The 19953-nt window shown below is 37.5% G+C and overlaps 1 protein-coding gene across 4 annotated transcripts in view; it reads right to left on the reverse strand.

Moving 5' to 3' along the window:
* The window catches only part of TBC1D19 (TBC1 domain family member 19), a 141168-nt gene that overhangs the window by 11786 nt on the left and 109429 nt on the right, over positions 1 to 19953 (reverse strand). For all 4 annotated transcript variants that reach the window (XM_041752578.1, XM_041752581.1, XM_041752580.1 and 1 more), the window contains 4 exons: positions 17993 to 18077; positions 15265 to 15309; positions 5416 to 5448; positions 1922 to 2031 (listed from right to left, as the gene is read on the reverse strand). In XM_041752578.1, the coding sequence (XP_041608512.1) occupies positions 1922 to 2031; positions 5416 to 5448; positions 15265 to 15309; positions 17993 to 18077 (273 nt within the window). The remainder of the gene's footprint in view (positions 1 to 1921; positions 2032 to 5415; positions 5449 to 15264; positions 15310 to 17992; positions 18078 to 19953) is intronic.

Genomic DNA, 19953 nt, shown 5'->3' on the forward strand with positions numbered 1-19953 from the left:
AAAATACATTTTCCCCCTATTTATGGATACTTAAACTATTATAGATATGCTAAGGAGCCTCCTTTTTAATACAATAGGATCCTCATATAATCTGGTATACAATATACAGAGAGTCTAAGGAAAACATCATTTTATAGAAAACCTGCTACTTTGTAAGCCCTCTATTATCACTTATGGAATAGAATAGTTTTTTCTGGATGCATTCCAGTTTCCAGGTATTTCTCTGCTACTATAGCCACACCCTTACACTCTCCTTCCATATGTCCCTTTCCTTTCAGCTGCCTCACCCATGCAGGAAAATATTTCCTGCTTTTCTCACTCTTTCTTTGAAATCGATTCCCAGGGGAAGACTGACTACTGACTGCTTGAAATTTGCATCAGGAAGTTATCAAACAAGAATGTTTGATATTTTTTTAATTGAAATCTACTTTTTATCAGGGCATTATTTGTAGAGGACAAGAGGTAACCAATTTAAGCAGATGGTTTTTTAAGTGCTTTTATTACTTGACAACTCTGAATAAAGTCTTTCTTGTAGCTCAGCATTCCTCAGGGTTGATCTTTGTGAGGAAGTTTTAATCCTCTTTGTGAGTTTCTAAAGAAAAAAGGCTGGCATGGTTCCAAATAGTTCAATCTGGCTGCAAGCCAGAAAAGGAGCTGACCAACTGTAAGTCTTTATTCCACGGAATAAAGAAAGGGCAGAGGCAGGGCTGGCCCAACCAATTCACTGAAAAAGGACACTTCAGGGTCAGGATGGAGATAGAGAAGGAATATCCAGGGTTGCCTGATGTCAAGCTTCAGTGCTCTGCACAGGGAGAAAACTGTGGGTGTATACTGGGCAGCCAATTTAAAATTTAAAAAAATTTTTTTAAACTCTGAAGCATAAAATGGTACAGAAAACAGAATTATTCATATATTTCTTATATGACTAAAAATTAGTGTAAGATAAGCACTAACTCAAGTTGTCTCAGAGAGCAGGAACCCAAGATAATTGGTGGTGCTTCTATTTGTTCATCAGAGACATCCTGGATTTCTGTTACTTGTCAGCATTCACTAGCAATGGAGGAGAGCAAGGCAGAAACAGAGGGAGGTGGACTAGGAATACACAGGGTTAAAGTGGGAGGGATAAGCAATAGTGATTTAGTTTAATAGCAGCCACAAAGTCTTCCCTTCAGGGAAATCTGGTTAGCCCTGATACATCCCAATTTAGTAAGAGTTAGTCAAGTTACCCACAAATGGACCACAGCAGGCCCAAAGGTGAAAAAAGTATAACTAAAGTAAAATAAATACTGTTTTAACTCAGGCTCATCGGTGGAAAAAAACATGTGATAAAGGACTGGCCAACATAAAACAGATAAAAATGTTCAGCTCCCAATATGCTCCTCTTTGATTTTCATATTGAGATCAACAGAGCTATCTACTGAATAAACACAAAGAAAATATCTAGTATGGTAACTGATAACTAGCCAAATGTGACACTGAAAAATAAGCGACAAATAAATATTTGATTTTCATTAACAAAGAAGAAATTATGATGATAATCATGACAAAAACAATAATAAAAATAGCAGCTCTATAGCACTACAGAAACATATTAACATATTAACTTCATCTCGATGAGGACATCAGTGTTCAAAGAGGGAAGGGATCCTTGTCAAAGTGAACAATACAGACATTTTTATGTTTTTTTTCTGTTAACATATAAAAGATAATGTAACTGCAATTGATAAAGGCCCTTTTCCTCCCTAATTGTCACCAAAAATACTTAAATATCAATTTCTTCTTCTCTTTCATTTATTCTATGGAAATATGTCGCTTGACATCACAAATTAAAATTTGTTGCTTTATAATTTAACTGAGGGAGGCTTTCTTAAGGAAAGAAAACAGATTATAGTCTAATTTGATTCAATTTTTATGAACTTACAGAAGGATGAGAAGAGATGGAATGGAGTCTGAAGAAAAAACGCACATACATCTCACGGAATATCTGATACAATTTGGAAGGTTCATGGTATAGAAAACAAAGTGGTGCAACTGAAAGAATAAAGAAATTAATTGATAACATTGCAGAACTATTAAAATTCAAGAAAATAAGTTAATGAAACATGAAAGAATAAATCAATTTTATAGTAATATTCATTCAAAGACAAGTTTAAAAATCATATATATCGTTTCTTCATGTTGAAATGGAAATATATACACATGTAAAAAGTGAGGCCTTAAAAATTATAAGGAAAGGATTAATTAAAAGCTACCATAATCCTAAATTAACAGAATAATGCAATGGAATTACATATAGAAGGATATTAAATTTTTTTTTAATTTTTATTTATTTATGATAGTCACAGAGAGAGAAAGAGAGAGGCAGAGACATAGGCAGAGGGAAAAGCAGGCTCCATGCACCGGAAGCCTGATGTGGGATTTGATCCCGGGTCTCCAGGATCGTGCCCTGGGCCAAAGGCAAGCGCCAAACCACTGCGCCACCCAGGGATCCCTAGAGGGATATTAAAAACACAAAATAACTTTAAAAGACTATGTAAAGTCAAGTATCTCTTTTTTTAAAAAATTGAAATAGTAAGAAAGTGAGATGCAGGCAATTCACTTTTACTTTGTTCCACAAAGGATCCAGAAAGTTTTTCAAAGTTTTATATTTTGGAAGTCAAATAAGAAAATATAAGATGATTTATAATTAGCGTTTAGAATCATGGTCTTCAACTAATTCAATTTGAAAATAAAAATTTTGTTTTTGTTTTTGAAAATAAAAATTTTGATTAACAGTTTAAATTACTGGTCATTGAGACTGGTGAATCTCAACCTGTACAAAGACAGTTTCTATAGACTTACAATAAAATAACTCTCAGACAATGGATTCATTTCTCTAATGAATGCTGAATTAAGTTTTCCTTTGCATCCAATTCTTGGCAGTTAAGCACAGGGGGGTCAACTCAATCAGACATCCCACAACTGAATGTCAGAAAGCCCTAATCTCAGATGCTGGTGTAACAACATGATTATTCTGGACTGACATGGTCATGCTTTTTATCTTCTCAAACATTGAGAATTTTAGGCAGCATGAACACATTTATAATGCAGATACATAAAACTGCATTACCTAAATATTAATTTTAATACAAAATGACTTACCAAGTAATTTCAGCTATGATATAGAACAGACAAATTAGAAATTCTAAGGCTCCATATTCCATCAGTAATGCCCTGAGGGCAGTAGGCATTAAGTTCTCTGGGAAAGCAGTGAGCCAACTCAACTCACTTTTTTTTTGACAAAGTGAAAGGAAAAATGATAAAAAATGTTAAATTCTTACAAATAAAAAAAATCAATTATCTGGGCTAAATGGCAGCGTACAGTATTACAGATGAGTAAATCATCAAAAGCTAGCAATGCAAGGGAGAGATTTCACTTTTTCTGAAGGGCAAAAGAGAGACAAATCAATTTTAGAGGAGTAAATAAATACCTACAAAAAAACTTACTTGTATATATAGAAAGAAAAATTTACATTACATACATACACATTTAAAAACTGACAGGCATATCTTTCCATTTTAAAACTAACTTTAAAAACTTATTTTACCACCAAAATAAATTGCTATTTCTTAAAATAGCCCAAATTAGGGTATTCTATATATTTAAAAAGAATAACTCATATTCTAATTGCAACAGTCCAAGAAAAAAATAATATGGCACAAATACATGATATTATTATAAATTCAAAGTGAAACTTTGAAATTTAATAACCTTTTTATGCATATTTTTTCCTTTAACTTTTAAAGTTATTGATATGTAAAAATCTATGATCCAAATCTAAAGATTTTATGGGTTTAGTAATTATTTATTATCATTTCCAGTGAAGGAATAAAAGAGAATTTTAAAATTAGCACTTTTTACAAACATGTATAATACAAAAACCTTCACAGTTATTATTACTCAAGATACCACTACTGTTTGTGTTGAATTCCTTATATAGCTATGAAATGAAAAAGCTTTAGTCTTTTATATGTGATATGTAAGAAATCTACATGAGTTTATTTTCTATTTAAAATACATTTCCCTTATTTGGTTTGTGGATGTTCAACATACATTTCTAAAATAGTATAAAGAGACTCTGTACTGAACATTTTGCATCATCTACTTCCTTAGTGAACATTAAACCTTAGCCTACTTAAGTGACCAGAAATGTGAATAAGCAGAGTCAGAGTCAATGTTGCCTAAGAATCACTAGATTTAAACTTTCATGACATCATTAATGTCCCCCAAATCATTCAAGCTTATTTTCTAAAAACGGTTTACTTGAAAAATTCTTGCAGTTGAAATTAAAATAGATAAGAGGCTAATATTTTTATTATTAGATGTAAAAATTTATATTTTTAGCCTTTTGGGGGTACTCTATTTTAAAATCCTCACGTATTTATAAAAGAGAAATGTGCTGAAAGGTAATCATAATGTTATGTATCCTGTTATGAAATTTTGGTTGCTCAAGAGAATAAAGTAGAATGCTCTGTAATTCAAGCCTGTGATCAACACCATCAAGAGAGGCATAATGCAAAGTTCCTAGGTCCTCTGAACTCGTTTCATTGTCTGCTAGTTTTAAAAGTCTTACATTGTGTCATTCACCATTATTGTCTAATGTTGAACATGGAGGGGCTTTTACAATGAAAAGTGTTAATGTACTGCTGATTCTTTTTATAAAAGTAAAGCATTAAAGTATTTCTGTTTAGTGTAAAGGTGGGGAGATAGCAGTTGTGGGTGACAATATTCTTCAACATGTTTATATGTAACATGTGAAAATTTAAAAATTAAATAGCATTAGGTGTAGAGCATTCTTCCTCTTGCTAATCTTCATTAAGCTTCATGCATTCCTTATTCAATGACATGTGAGGCCAGAAAGGCATTCAGGGCTTTTGAGCCTGCACATGCACTTTTCTTACTGTACCGCAGGACATACGAATGCTTTAGTGAAATTGTTGCTGTGTATGCCAGTCGTCTGGAGAAAGCATAGACTTGAACTCAGTGTTGGCCCACCTTTTACATTCTTTCTGACCTATTATTTGTTTAAAAGACTTAGGAGAATTAGTTCAGGAATTTAAGCAACCTCATTTTACACCTATCAGAACTAAATACTAACGTGTAGCTCTGGTTTCCATCGGATTAGAACATGGTCAACACAGGAGCACTTTCACAGTATGTTCTAATCTTAATTTGTCAAGCAATCATCTGAGAAATTATGATGACCTTTATTTTTTAAAAATTTAATTGGAGATATAAACACATACTAAACTCAATGTTTAAAAATGTTCACGATAACTTGTTAAGTGGGTAGGTGATATGTTATAAAGTGTGATCTTCATGTTTAATTTTCTAAACTATGATAAAAACACTGAATATTTTAAAGCCCAACTTACCATACATTGAAAATCCATGGAAAGGGATTACTCCTAAAAAAAAAAAAAAAGTTTCTTTTCAATTAGTATACCCACTGAGGTATTAGGTAAACTTTAGAGGATTAAAACTGAAAATAGAAAGGTTTCCTATTTTTGCTTCAACTTTGTGCCTCTTATCTCCATACCTTATTCATTCCATAACTGGAAAAATGTCAGAAGACTTAGTGACAACAAAAGCACCAAAAAATGCTTTTTAATTTCTGTAGGAAAACAGACTAGAGGTTTTCAATAGATATCCAGTTAATTTTCTATTGATAATGTTGAAAAACTAAAACCTTGGATGTGTTACAAAAACAAAACAACAGAACAAGGCAGATCACAGTTGAACAAATTATAATGGTCTCAGAAAGTCAATAGATTATGTCCTTCCTGAAACAACTTCATCCTGTATATTAGAATCCAATCTGTTAAAAAGATAAGTGGCTGACTCACACAAACCGGTCACCAAACTTCCTGAGCTTCAGTAACTGCTTGTCACACACAGGAACTAAGACCGTCTCTGAAACATCATCAAGCTCTAAAATTCTATGTTTAATAAGTATGTCTAGAGCAAATGCAGAGAAATTGGTGAGATCTAAAGAAAACTGAGGAAGGTCTTCCAGCAATAAGATTCTTTACCAACTTAAAGGTCTTTTGCTCTCTAGGAACTGAAAAAAATTCAGAACCAGATTAGACTCACATTACATTAAAAATCAACATTCCTAATGACATGAGAGGCACCAGCTCGAGTTCCATGGAGTACTGAAAATGAGGGCCCACACACCATCTTTCTTCAAGTTTTTCCCTCTGCTTGTATCTTTGGTTGAGTCTCTTATGAATGACCATCTTTTTCTACCTTCCCGCTTTGCTACTTAATTTTATTTCCTTTACTAATTCTAGACTTTTAACAAATAATAAAAAAGTCTCTCTTTTCTAACTTTTCTACAATAAAATTGTTGACATGTGAAAAAAAACCTGAGAAAAAAATGAGTTAATAAATAGTGGGCACAGTTTGATGCTTTACAGAAATATAAGTACATATCTTTCTAAATACTACCCCTCAAAGCAGGTGGCTATTATACCAAACCCCTACATTCTTACTGCAAAACTCCTTTTTCTTTCCTCTGTTAAGTTACTGCAGCAACATTTGAATAAGCAGGTTAAAGTAGTCAGAAATGAAGATGTTGCTATTATTATTTTCATCTTCTACAAATATTTATTAAGAAAAAAAATATTTATTAAGGATCTGCTAAGGATAGGAATACCTTAGTCCAGACAAGCCATTTTTAATTAGAAGCTTAGAGCGAGTGAGTGAAGTCATGAATTGCCAAGCAGCAGAAAGGGATGCATGCATAAAGACGACTCATGGCTAATCACACTTTCCCCACATTTCCCCCAAATTCTGAAATCTATAGCTGCTCTGTAAGCAGCTAGATTATAAGCTTTGAGGCAAGGGCCACAATTCATACTGTGTAGTATCTTCTACAAATGAGATATAAATTGATGGAAACTTAAGCATTTACAGATATAATCAAGGTTTATAAATAAAAAAGTACAACAGAGAACAAACTAATGGTTGCGGGTGGGGGACTAAGGGAATGGGCAAAATGGGTGAAGAGGAGCGGGAGATACAGGCTTCCAGTTATTTTTTATTTATTTTTTATCTATGATACTCACACAGAGAGAGAGAGAGAAAGTCAGAGAACAGGAGGAGGGAGAAGCAGGCTCAATGCCGGGAGCCTGACGTGGGACTTGATCCCGGGTCTCCAGGATCGCGCCCTGGGCCAAAGGCAGGCGCCAAACCGCTGTGCCACCCAGGGATCCCCAGGCTTCCAGTTATGTAATGAATAAGTTATGGAGATAAAAGGCACAGCATAGGGAACACAGTCATTGGTATTGCAGTAGTGCCGTATGGTGACAGATGGTAGCTATACTTGTGAGCACAGCATAACGTGTAGACTTATCCAATCACCATGCTGGTCATCTAAAACTAATGTAACATTGTGTATCAATGATACTCAATTAAAATAATTTAAAAAGTAAAAAACATTAAAGTGTAAGATTCATTTATGAATAGGGAATTAACATGTAGGATAGGAAACTTTCAATAACTCAGTGTTGAAATTAGAAATGGCCAATGAAGTCATACAGTCACGAATATGAATTCTGTGTGACTCCTGGCAAGTTATCAACACTCTCTGAGTCTCTATTTTCATTTTTGAAAATGGAGATTAAAAAAAAAAGAAAGAGAGAAAATGGAGATAAACAAGAGCAAGTTCGCTGAGCTGTACTGAAGCACCCGTGAGTTAATATACTTAAAGTGTAGCAGTACAGAGTTTAGGACACAGCAGATGCTCAACAACTGTAGCTATTTTATGCTCTCAGAAGGGAGAGTACCACTTTTAAGTATCAGCTTAAACCTAAGAAAATCTTTTTTTGTCACTATTAGATAAGGGTTCACTTCAGCTTAATCAAGATTAGCCAGGGTTTACGATTCCAAAAATGGGTGCATGGTCTACTCTGTGGAAGAAGGACAAAGTCAATTTCTGGCAAACAAAAGTAGAAGGCAGAAGAAGCAATGAAGAATCCATTAACACTCTCGGGCACGTATTGCCTAGAACATTTCTTTGATCTCAGAGGTTGTCATGTTCTTGGCCAGTTTTCCAAAATCCTTTCCTTTGCCTCTCATCACTTCAGCCTTGCAAGGGTCAAGTTTCATGCACGTGGCCATCATCCAAGAGTGTACTTCTAACAGGCGTCGGAATGCTTGGGACACCATCTCTTCTCTGGCCTTGGAGACCTACAAGTCTGCCATAACTGATTATTTTAAGATACTAGGCTTCCTTTGTCTATCTAAAGAAAGTCTAAAACATGAACTGCTTGTCCCATTCAATAGAAATAACTTTATAAAAGTAATAGTTTAATGGGCCTTTGACATAGCTCAGAATGGTAAACATGGTCAACAAAAATAAATCTTGAACTAGATAAGATATAAATAGTAAATATGACTCAGAAAATACAGCAAATATTAACATGCTTTGCACTTACTAAATATTTCCCCTTCATTTCCTCACTGTCTCTGTTAATACTTTAGCATTTGTAGTTGTACCACAGCTCTCACACATCTGATTCACATTAACATCATTCCAAATTTTTACCATCCTTCATTTGGGATTACTTAGTACAGTATTTAATTCATTTGTTGAGACAATCATTTTCTTTGGTTATTCTCATTCTACATGTAGCTTACAGATCAGTAAGAGTAGAGAGTAGACAGGGGCAATGGTTAAATTGTTTTCTAGCTATTTCTGTTATCTTTCCAAATTAGAACTTCAGAATATGACTTTGTTACTTATTTCCGTAAGTAAAATTTCCCGAATATCAGGACATAATCGTAGTTAAATATCAAGCTAAAAATCATACTTTAATTACAATTTTCATTAGGTTTTCAATTTATGTCTAAAGTTACACATCAAATAAATTTTGGGTTATTATTATTTAATTTAGATGACAGAGTATGGTGTTATTTATCAACTTGACACTTGTAAGCAGATTTAAAATTGACATATTTTTTTCACTATTTCTTCTAAGAGCGTTTCCTAATCTTTGTTGTGAGGGGCTGTCCTGTGTATTATAGAATGTTGGTTTAATAGCATCCCTGGCCTCTACTCATGAGATACTGGTAAAACCCCCTTTCTCCCTGGCTCTGACAACCAAGTGTCCACAGACATTGGCAAATGTTTCCTGAGGGACAGGAGGTGGGGCATGGAATTGCCCTTGGTTGATAACCACTGATCTAGAGTCCCAGAACTCCTGTACCTAACGTTCACTTGCAAATAATTATTTTCACTTTTCTTGTAGGAAATAAATGGTATTAGTGGTGTTTATTTAAGTCTCAGTCAGATCTTTGTGTATTCTGTAAGTCTCAGCTCCTTGCTTCTATTCCTGTTCTTCTGTATTCTTCTATATTCACTCCCTCATTCATTTGCTCTCTCATTCAGCATTGTTTACTGAGCAGTGACTTTATGCTATGCATGATTCTAGGTGCTAGATATGCTGATCATCAAAAGGTCCTTGTTGCCTTGAAGCTTACATTAGAGTGACACTTTCATTTCACACAATAGTTAAGGATGAACTTCAAAAAATGTTAGTCAGGAATTGAAGAGATGTCACTAAGAAGAATAGAGTAGGGAACTCCAAAACTCTATCCCTCTGCTAAAGCAATGGTTAAGCTGGGTAGAACTATTAGATCAACTTTTTTGAATTCTGGAATCTAATAATAATAAGAAAAACCCTTAGAACCAAGGAAACGCTTAATGAAAAAAGCAGCTGCTGAATTTTGGAAAGAGAGCATTGTGGTATTCTAATTCACCTGCCTACCTTCACACATTGTCCAGTTTGGCGGCAGCTATGAAGATAGCCGTCCATGTTCCTGGGGCAGCTTGCTGGTCCCAGAGTGGGCAACACAGATCTCGAATCAAAAAATTGTGATTGTACGTTTTGACCTGTCTAGTAGCTCTCTGCTGGACTGGGCCGAAGGAGCCTCCCCACTAATCAAAAGGCCTTAAGTACGAATTTACTCGCTGCAGCTCCCTGAGGCAGGAAGAGGCCGGGGAAGGAGATATATGGAAGGATAAAGGCTTAGAAAAGCTCCTCTATTCAGGGGAATCTAGAAGAGACCTGAGAGGCACTTCAGCTTTCACCTCTGCCAGATTCCTGGGCTCTGCGCATGCAGGAAGCGATGGCTGATGAACTATAAATGGCCTGGCTAAGCCTTGAAGGAGTACCTCAACATAGAGCCAGCCTGCAAAGCCTGGATAATTTATTTATTTATTTATTTTTGGTTTCAGATGTTCAAGGAAATCTCGGTCAAATTACCAGCTGACCACTAAGCTAATGCAACTGAGACTGCAGTGGGCACTCAACACAAAAAATACCGTCTTGACAAGAGCAGTTTTGAAAGGTCACTAAACAAACAACTAGTGCGCAACAAGCAACGATGACAAATTCTGGGGAGGGGAGACAATCCAATTCCTAGTTACCACACTATAATATTCAAGATACCTAGTTGCCAACCAAAAATGTACCAAGCATGCAAAGAAATAAGAAAGTATGGCCCAAGGTGGGGGAGGATCAAGAGTACACTTCTCATGATGAGCACTGAGTAACATACTTATGGAAGTACACCCCCACCCCCAATCGCTATATTGTACACTTGAATTAATATAACACTGCATGTTAACTAACTGGAATTAAAATTTAAAAAAAAGGATATCTCATTCACAGGAAAACAAGAAATTAATAGAAGCTGTCCCTGAGGAGGCCCAGAGGCTGGACTTACTAGACAAAACTTTAGATCAACCGTCTCCCTATCTGACCTGGTCCCTATGTCTCCAACCTCACCTTGTACCAGATGATGTTTTGCCCGCTGTCACCAGTCATGTTGGCCATCTTGTTCTTCAAACCATCAAGTACGTTCCTGTCTGAGGCCCTTAAACATGCTCTATATTCCCTCTGGAATGCTCTTTTCCTACCTCTTTGCACAGCTCTCTCTGCATATTCTGGTCTCTGTTCATATATTCTACATCCTCAGAAGTACTTTTCCTGATCACCTTACCTAAGATAGCCACACACCCCCATCAATTTCTGTTCCCCTTCATTGTTCATGTCTTCACTCTCTGAAATTATTTCATTAGCTATTTATTTACTTGCTTACTGTTTGTCTCCCCCACTTGGATATAAACTCGACCGCAGGTACTTTGGGTTATTACTGCAGATCACCCACCTAGACTAGAAGAGGGAGCCAGAGTAGGGCTAAAGTATTAAATGAATAAATGAGGACAAGTTATAAATGAGGACAAGTTATATAAAATGAACAAAAAATAAAAACAAGAAAAGCTTATATAATTTCTGTGAAGAGTCTCCTCAGCTCAGAAATTCTGCCTACCAGTTGTTTAGTGAATCCACTAGGGAAAGCCTATCCACTAGCAAGGCCTCAACCGAGGTGAGAAGGTAATTTTCAGTGCCACAGTGGCCTGTCATTTCAACCATAGGGAAGGCGATACAGGGAAGGAGGTGCCCCAGGTAGGCACCTGCCTGGTCAGGGATGGAGAGTGTATCAGTGAGCTGCAGGCCAGCCTCTCTGTATAGGCCCCTGAGACCAAGGAAGTCAGGCCAGTTCTGGTGGTGCTGGTGGTGGTGGAGGTGTCCCTAAGATTCTAAAGTAATCCTATCTTTGGCAGAAGTTGAGTAAGTAATATATAATATTGCTTTGTATTGCTGTGAGTAAAGTATAAAGGGACAACACTCTGACTAGCTTTTGTCTCTTCTTATTCTGCTGCACTGCCCAGAGAAGAGAGTTCTCTCTGATTCTGGTAACGTTCTAAAATAACCTGAAAGAAGAAATTATCCTGAAGAATTAAGGTTATGAACAGCTGTAGGTTTACCACATTTCACATTAAACTGTTCTTATTCTGAATAAAAATCTTTCTAGAATCCTTTATACACATCTTCTTTTTCAATATATTAGCCCCTTCCTTTTCTTCTAAAAGACACTCTAGTGTACACAGTAATGTCTTCTGAGACCATAGGGCATGGTGATCAAGAATACTGAAGTCAAAGAGCTTTCGGCTCAAAGCCTGGCTTTGCCACTCACCAGCTGGGCAAGGTGACATGCCATGCCTCAGCTTCTTTATCTATAGATACGAATAATATTAGTACCTGCCTCAGTAGGTACCTATCTTGTAGGGACTAAATGAATGAACACACGCAATGTGCTTACAGCACGCTGCCTGGTACACAGTACTGCTTGGAAAACGTTAGCTGCTGCTGCTGTGGCTACTGTTACTATTATGACAGCAATATTTTTCCTTGATGCCTTGAGTTCCTAATAAAAATCTTAAATTATGATGGTAGGTTACAACCCAGTGAGACCTTCTAAATAGTCATAAGGTTATTGGCCTTTACATAAAATGGTCCCAGGCTGACTTTCTGGATTGCTCTTACATGCTGGTTTATAGTTTTCCTTTGTGAAGCTTCTAATTCTCATTTCTACTGTTGTTAGTCATTTTTCCGATCTCTTTTGTCCCTTTCCATGCTTCCACTTTTGTAGGGGCTATAAAAACCGATTAAATCAAGCTTGTTAAGTAAAAGCTGATATTTTCCTTTCCTTATTTTTAAAAAGGATTTATTTATTTATTTATTTATTTATTTATTTATTTATTTATTTGAGAGAGAGGGTGTGAGCAAGCAAGTGGAGGGGCAGAGGGAGATGGAGGGGGAGAGAAATCCCAGCAGACTCCTCGCTAAGCTCAGAGCCCAACGTGGGGCTTGATCTCATGACCTTGAGATCATGACCTGAGCTGAAGCCAAGAGCTGGACGCTTGGCTGTGCCACCCAGGCGCTCCAGCTAATATGTTCTAAACTAAGTTGAAAAAGCTCTCTTAGGAATGGAGAGAGGAGGAACTTGACTCCTGGATACCTCTTTTGGCTCTTCAGAGGTATTTTTCTTCTGATTTCCTAATTCTTGGTTAAGCACAAAAGATTATTTAAAAATTATGTTTCCAAGGAGGCAGAGATATAACAAATAAATGTTAAAATTAAAAATCCTCTAATTTAGTTCAAATAAATACTCATTAAACTCCTACGATGGGGGATCCCTGGGTGGCTCAGCGGTTTCGCGCCTGCCTTTGGCCCAGGGCGCGATCCTGGAGTCCCGGGATCGAGTCCCACGTCAGGCTCCCGGCATGGAGCCTGCTTCTCCCTCTGTCTGCGTCTCTGCCTCTCTCTCTCTCTGTCTATGATAAATAAATAAATAAATCTAAAAAAAACAAAAACAAAAACAAAACATAAACTCCTACGATGGCTAGATGCTGGGGGAACAAAAATGAATGATATGGCCTTAAACCTCAAGAAGCTTGTAATCTAGAGGGGAAGATTAAACATAAACAAATAATGCCAAGATAATATAATAAGAAATACCAAAGATTTTCACACTGGATACTATGGGACTAAAGAAAGGGCCCTTAACCAAACCTGGGGATGTGGGAAAGCTTCCTGCAAAGGTTCATGTCTGAGGTGAGTCCTGAGAGCAGGTGAAGAAAGGCTGACTGAGTTGTTCCATGCATGAGAACGGAGAGGTAATGAGGCAGGAAGCAAAACGGTGCTCTCAGAGCACTAGGGGTGCGTGTACGTCTGCATATGGGTAGCTAATCACTTGATATTGCTATGATAGAAGAAAAGTGAGACAGGAAAAGGCTTGGAGTCAGACTGAGTAGAAGCCTGAGTCAAAAGAGGGCCTCAAATGCTGGGCCAGAGGCCTGGACGTTACTTGTGAAGAGATGGGAAGCCATTCAGAAAACTTTAAGGAGAAAAATGGCAATTTTTAGGTTTTCCTTTTAGATGTAAAAATCAGCACTGTGAAGCAAAGCAAAGCTAGAAAAGATTGAAAAAAGAGTGTCTGTTGCAATTAATAATTGGAGATGGTAAAGCCCGGCTGAGAACAAGGCAGCAGTTGCGGTGAGGAAGAGAGGAAGGAGAGGTCCCAGATGCATTTTAAAGATAAAATTGGATGGCCCTGGTGACCTGATGAGGGGGACATGTGACTTTGAGGAGTCAAGGATAACTGCCCAGCTTTAGGCCTTGAATGACTGGTTTCGATAAGAGTACAATGAACTGGGAGAGAAACAGGACAGTCTTTGTTTTGTTCTTAATTTCATCTTGGTTTTGTTTTCTTTCTCGGATAGTGGGTATAGGAAGATAAATGAATGAGTTCATTATTACAGAGGTCAGAAGTGAAGACGTAAATTTTAGAGTAATCAACAAATAGAACCAAGAAAGCAGGTGAGGAAGCCCAAGGAAAATGTGTGAAAAGAAGAGAGCAGAACAAGGGTGGGTGGGACATGAGAGAACACTGATGCTTCAAGAGGGGCAGAGGATGGCCCCTGGAAGGACCCGGGAGGGTCACACCGACAGGTGCACGGAGAGAACAGTCCATGAGAGCCAAGTATGACTTTCACATGGAGAGGCTGATAAAGAAGAAAAATACACCCAGCAGCCACTGCATTTTTTGAGCACTCGCTGTATCAGTCACTGTGCTGCTGAACTGACTGTGTCTCATTTAATCCCTGTGCCAGAGGATGCATGTGCAGCTCAGCAAAGTCATGTAACTCACCCAAGGTCATGGGGTCAGCTGGCGGGAACTGGCATCTGAACCCAGCTCTGCTGCATTACAAAGCCCGTGTTCTTAATTCTGCTGGGGTAAGAGGACTTCTTCAGGAAACAACTTAATAATATCACAATGAGGAATGCCCTATATTGCTTTTCCAGAAAGCAGATCTTAAAAACTGTCCAAGCATTTCAAAGGCACACTTATTATCTAACGTGGTCATTATACATTTGATCACTTTCTGTAGTCAAAATAGATTATCTTGGTGATATATTTCTTCAAAATATTTCATTTCATAAAGACCACACTTGCCAAGTTATGAGAATAACAAAGTGTAACAGCTGGCAATGCACTACACTGATTGGAGCACTGCTGCTGTGAAGTCACAAGGAGGACAGTGGATGGACCCTGTCGGTGTCCTTCAGAGGGGAACGAAGCACCCTGGACCCGAGTCTGCTCAGCGTTATCAGACATCACTCCTGGTTTTCAGGAGAGCCAGAGAGGGTACCACAAACAAGGAAAAGTTCACTTAAAATAGGTATTCTAGAGAAGGTTTACTTTAGATAATAATTTATTATCCGTCTCAACAGAGACAAGGTCACATTTGTTATAAAGGTTGTAATGTTCCTATTTCCCACTAGAGGAAGCAATCGTATTACTCTTACCATTTGGTGGATAAAAGACTGCATATTCTTCTAGTCCTAGTTTTCCTGTAAGAAAAACCACAGAAGGTTTCAATATGATTAAAACAAATCTTTAAAAATTAACTAATTTTGTGGGTGTACTCATAATGGGATTTAAAAAAACTACTACAGTACAATCTCCTTTCACTTCCTTTCAGGATATGGATTTAATTTGAAAATCTACCAGCTAATCTTTTGATATTAGCAAATCCTTTCCTCAAAGTTAATAATACAAACTTAAACTATGAACAGTTGATACAAAATAATTAAAAGAACAAATGCTTTCAACTTCCTGAAGCACTTAAGGAGAGGCATCTATTTAGAAGCATAGACTTGTTTTGCTAACTAATAATAATTCTAATCTATTCATTTGAGTAAGGTCTAAGCTTTGTAATGCCTCATTAGTTTACATTCCTTTGGAATGTGCTAAAAAGTTAAAAATTAAATGTCTTAAACCATATAGTGGTAGTATTTTCTGAATCCTGAAACAGTTCATGTAGTCCAAAAACTTCACCATAATCAAATGTTTAAAGTAGTTTTAAAAAATAGCTTCCCCTCAACTCATAAAGTTCTGAATTTTTTTTTCCTATCTTCCATTGAGTATCTTTAGGTAGCTTTTATCTTGACAATTTTTTTTCTAATACCTTTGAATCTATTGAAAAGTCTCATGCATTCTTGCACTTGGAAATATTTTTTGTTGTTTTTGTTGAGTGGTGGCAGAGAGGAGACAAAGAATAAGGAGCATGAGCAATTTAGGTTAGGGTGGAGACCACAAGGACCGAGCTTGTAAGGAAAGAATGGAATAATGAGAAGTAAAGGAGAGTGGGGGGAGAGATGGATGATACAGAGTAGCAGCTAGGTACTAAATTCGGGGCTAGGTGAAAAACCCCTGTAAATTCCCAAGTGCTAAGAGACTGGGAACATCTGTTGTTCTATTGGTGTGACTATGGTGGACTTCTGGATGGTGACTAGTCACTGGAAAGACCAAGTTATGACTAGAATCTTGGAATTTTCAGTCCTATATGCCATTTTCTAGAGAGGGGGACAGGTGCTGGAAATGAGGTTAGTAATTGACCCTGCCTACACGAAGCCTCTGTAAAATCCCAGTAATGAGGCATTCAGAGAGCTTCTAGGTAGGCCAACAAATCAACATGGAGAGGGTAACACACCACAACTCCATGGGGCAGAAGCTCAGGACTCTCCCAGACCTCGCCCTATGTATGTCTTCATCTGGCTGTTCATTTGTATCCTTTATCATGTCCTTTCATAAGCTAATAAATGTCCATGTTTCCCTGAGTTCTGTGAGATATTCTAGCAAATTAATTGAATCCGTAGAACAAGTTTTGGAACCCTTCATCTATAGCTGGCTGATCAGAAGCACAGGTGATAAACTGGATTTCTGATTGTCGTCAGTAGAGTGTATATGTGTGTGTGTGGGGGGGTGGCAATCTTGTGGGATGGAGCCCTTTGTCTATGGGATCTGATGCTGTCTCTGGGTAGACAGGGTCAGAATTGAGCTAAATTATAGGAAATCCATCTGGTGTCTGAGACTTGCTTCTTGTTTTAGGGAAAATTCATACATATTTGGTGCCAGAAGTAGAGTGTTTTATGATTATACACGGTACACACAGTAGAGAAACACAGTAGGAAAGAACTAGGTTTTCCCTACATAGGAAGGAAAAATCAGTTTTTCTGATGCAGTAAGATATAGCCTAGTTCTTCAGGGACCTATGATTTTGGGGTGGAGGAGTGAGAACCCTTCCACATGTAGGGAGTATGTGTAGGCAAATAAATATGGGGTAATTGGAATTATCAGGGAATCAAAGTTAGCTAGTTTAAGACAAGATTGGCTGACAGAACCCTAAAGTCTTGGCTGAGTACAGAGATGAGCCCTGCAAATAATTAAATTCTACAATCAGCTTTTTAGCAAATGATGTTTAATAAGCTAACCAAAGGTTTCTGTAAGTCCGGTTTAGGAGCAGTGGGGTTGAGAGAGCCCCCAAGTTGGGGTAAGCCTGACCCTAGTGCCAGGTAATGTAGGCCTCTCGTAGGGCAGGGGTTGTAGCAATCAGGCACACAGACTTGGGAGGTACGGGGGAAAGTTTCTTTCTTTATGGGAACAGCAGAACGGGTTATACGCTTTCAGTGCTGGGCATTCACCACTTAATGAAAAGGAGAAATTGGGAAAGGCTTCCAGCTGAAATTAGATCTGTTGTCAGGTGATAGCAGGATATTGAAATAGCAATATCTTGTGGGCAGCTAGTGATAAAGAAGAGAAGAAAGCACTGAAATAGAAATTAGAGAGCTAAGAGCATATAAATTACATCAAATTTTAAGTGTGGTAGACCATTTTGAGGGAAGGAATAGAGAAGGTAGAAAAAGCAAATTCGTGTGATAAGCCTGTAGGTAGGAGGGAAAATAAAAGTCAACAGATATGATAAAAACAGCAATGGAGGAGAGAGTAAACAGGAAAGATAGAGGAGGTAACTCTCAGTGCTGCTCCTGGGAACCCCTTGCCTGTGATTGTGAGGAGCCGCTTGGCTGGGATTTGACTGGGGGGAAAGTATGGCTACAGTAATCTGAGAGAAATCTTATTAAGTAGTTTACAATAAAAAATTTAACAACACCAATAAATGCTATAAAATATAACAGTCTTGGTATGATTTTGTAGGTCTCAAGGAATACTTCCTTGCTGTAACTAAAATTTTACCTCTTATGTAGGACTTCGGTGGTGAAGCACTGTTGTACGCAAAATGACCCAACACGGATGTATCCCGGGAAAAACAAAGTAACACCTGGGTGCAACAGTGGAAGAAACAAACAATTAAGCATTGTTTTAGAACAGGTAATTCACTGCTATTTCCCACTTGGAAGGCACGGAGGGAGAATCTTTCCTAGTCAGCAGAGTGCCTGGAAATGGGAGGAGTGCCCTCTATCGGTACACCGACGCTAAGTGTTAGGCCGGGTATGATGGCCCAAGTTCACCCACAGATTTCTCACGTACACCTCAAACAGCAGATGAAGTAAGTTACTACCAGCTGATTTTTATTCTTTTATTGTGTTTTCTATCTGGAAAAGAGAAACAGCTGGGAGACATTTAACCCGATGACAAATGTAGGGGGGGGGGGCCCTAGCTAACTAACTACCAGCAGCACTGAGCAGTTTGGGAAGTGCAGGAAACTGGATCTAGAGTCTTTGCTGGAATGCAGCAGCAGGCAGTTGGGTATGTCAGGGTGGGAGGAAAGGCAAGTCATGGTATCTAGAAGCGATGGCAGCTGCAGAACAAGTGGCAGCCCAATACAGGTTAGCAGCTGGTTGTCCTGCCCAGCAGGTGGAGTGTGGTGTCTGCCTGCAGATGAAAATAGGAAGGGCAGAAAGTCCGGATCAAGGATGTCCTTAGGAGGAACAAGGATGTCCTTACGAGTTGTTGACACCAAGCTTGGAACTTGGGGGCAGGAGGTTGATCCCAAGGTGATTAGTGACAGGAAATCCGGGTCCTGGTATTGAAAGACCTGGGATTCAAAAAGATGTTACTGAGAAAAGAACTGGGAATGACAGGAAAAGCCAGAAGCCCAGTTAACAGACTAGGGGCACGAGGTCAGGGTTGGACAAGCAGCAGGATCCAACGGAAAAACTGTGGGTGCCAAACAGAAGAAGGGAGCCCCGCTTTAGAAAAAGAATAAATAAGGAGACTGAGCATCGGTGAGCACCAGTGAGGCCCAATGGTGAAATGTGTACCAACCACTGCCACGGATTTATTTTTATGTTTTAAAAGACTATACAAGCAATTCATGGGTAAGGCAAAAATTAGAAGAACAGATCATTAAAAAAGACAAAATGCCCATAAACCGACCTGTGTTTGTATTCTGATGTGTATCTTTTCAGATTGCATTTATACACACATTTTGCAAACAACAGAATTATGCATGCTGTTTCATAATCTACTTTCTCTCAATAATATAAAATAAACATTTCCTGCCCACATTTTCTAATGTTACAGAATATGTGCCACTATATAGATAAACAATAGTTTATTTAACCTATCTTTTACCATTGAACATTTAATTATTTCCCCTTTTTCCCAACTATAAGCAAAGTAATAAACTTCCCTATAGCTAAATATTTGTATATAATTTTATTTAAATTCCTAAAACTGGACTAGCTGTCTGGTCAAAGCAATGGGCATTTTAAGTCTAAAACTTTTGATGTAAAAAAAAAAAAGAAATATATATAAAAAATCCATTAATTTTGTCAGACATAATGATCAAACTTCCTACATATATAGTGAAAGGTAAGAATACTTACTGCTAAAAATGAATTGATTTGGTGAGTAATGATTTTACCTTTGAGATAAAGATGTAGAAAATATCCGTTTTATAAAATACAGTCATAGAATTTATTATAATAGGAATAGATTGTAAATTTTACAAAAGTATATAATACCTTATTAAAATATATACCTTTATTTGATTGAAATCATGTTAAATTTTTATCTGTGGGTTTTATCCAGCATATCCAGAAATAGTTAGTAATTTGGGGAAGTATTCAGTTTATACCTAAACAACATCACTAACCATTTACTACTTCCAGCTGCTTGAAGATTTATTTCTAGTAGATATAGTCTAACTATTGAGAATAACCGAAAAAGTATGCTTCTTAATAAATATATCA

The sequence above is a fragment of the Vulpes lagopus genome, chromosome 4, assembly GCF_018345385.1.
Source record: "Vulpes lagopus strain Blue_001 chromosome 4, ASM1834538v1, whole genome shotgun sequence".
Lineage (NCBI taxonomy): Eukaryota > Metazoa > Chordata > Mammalia > Carnivora > Canidae > Vulpes > Vulpes lagopus.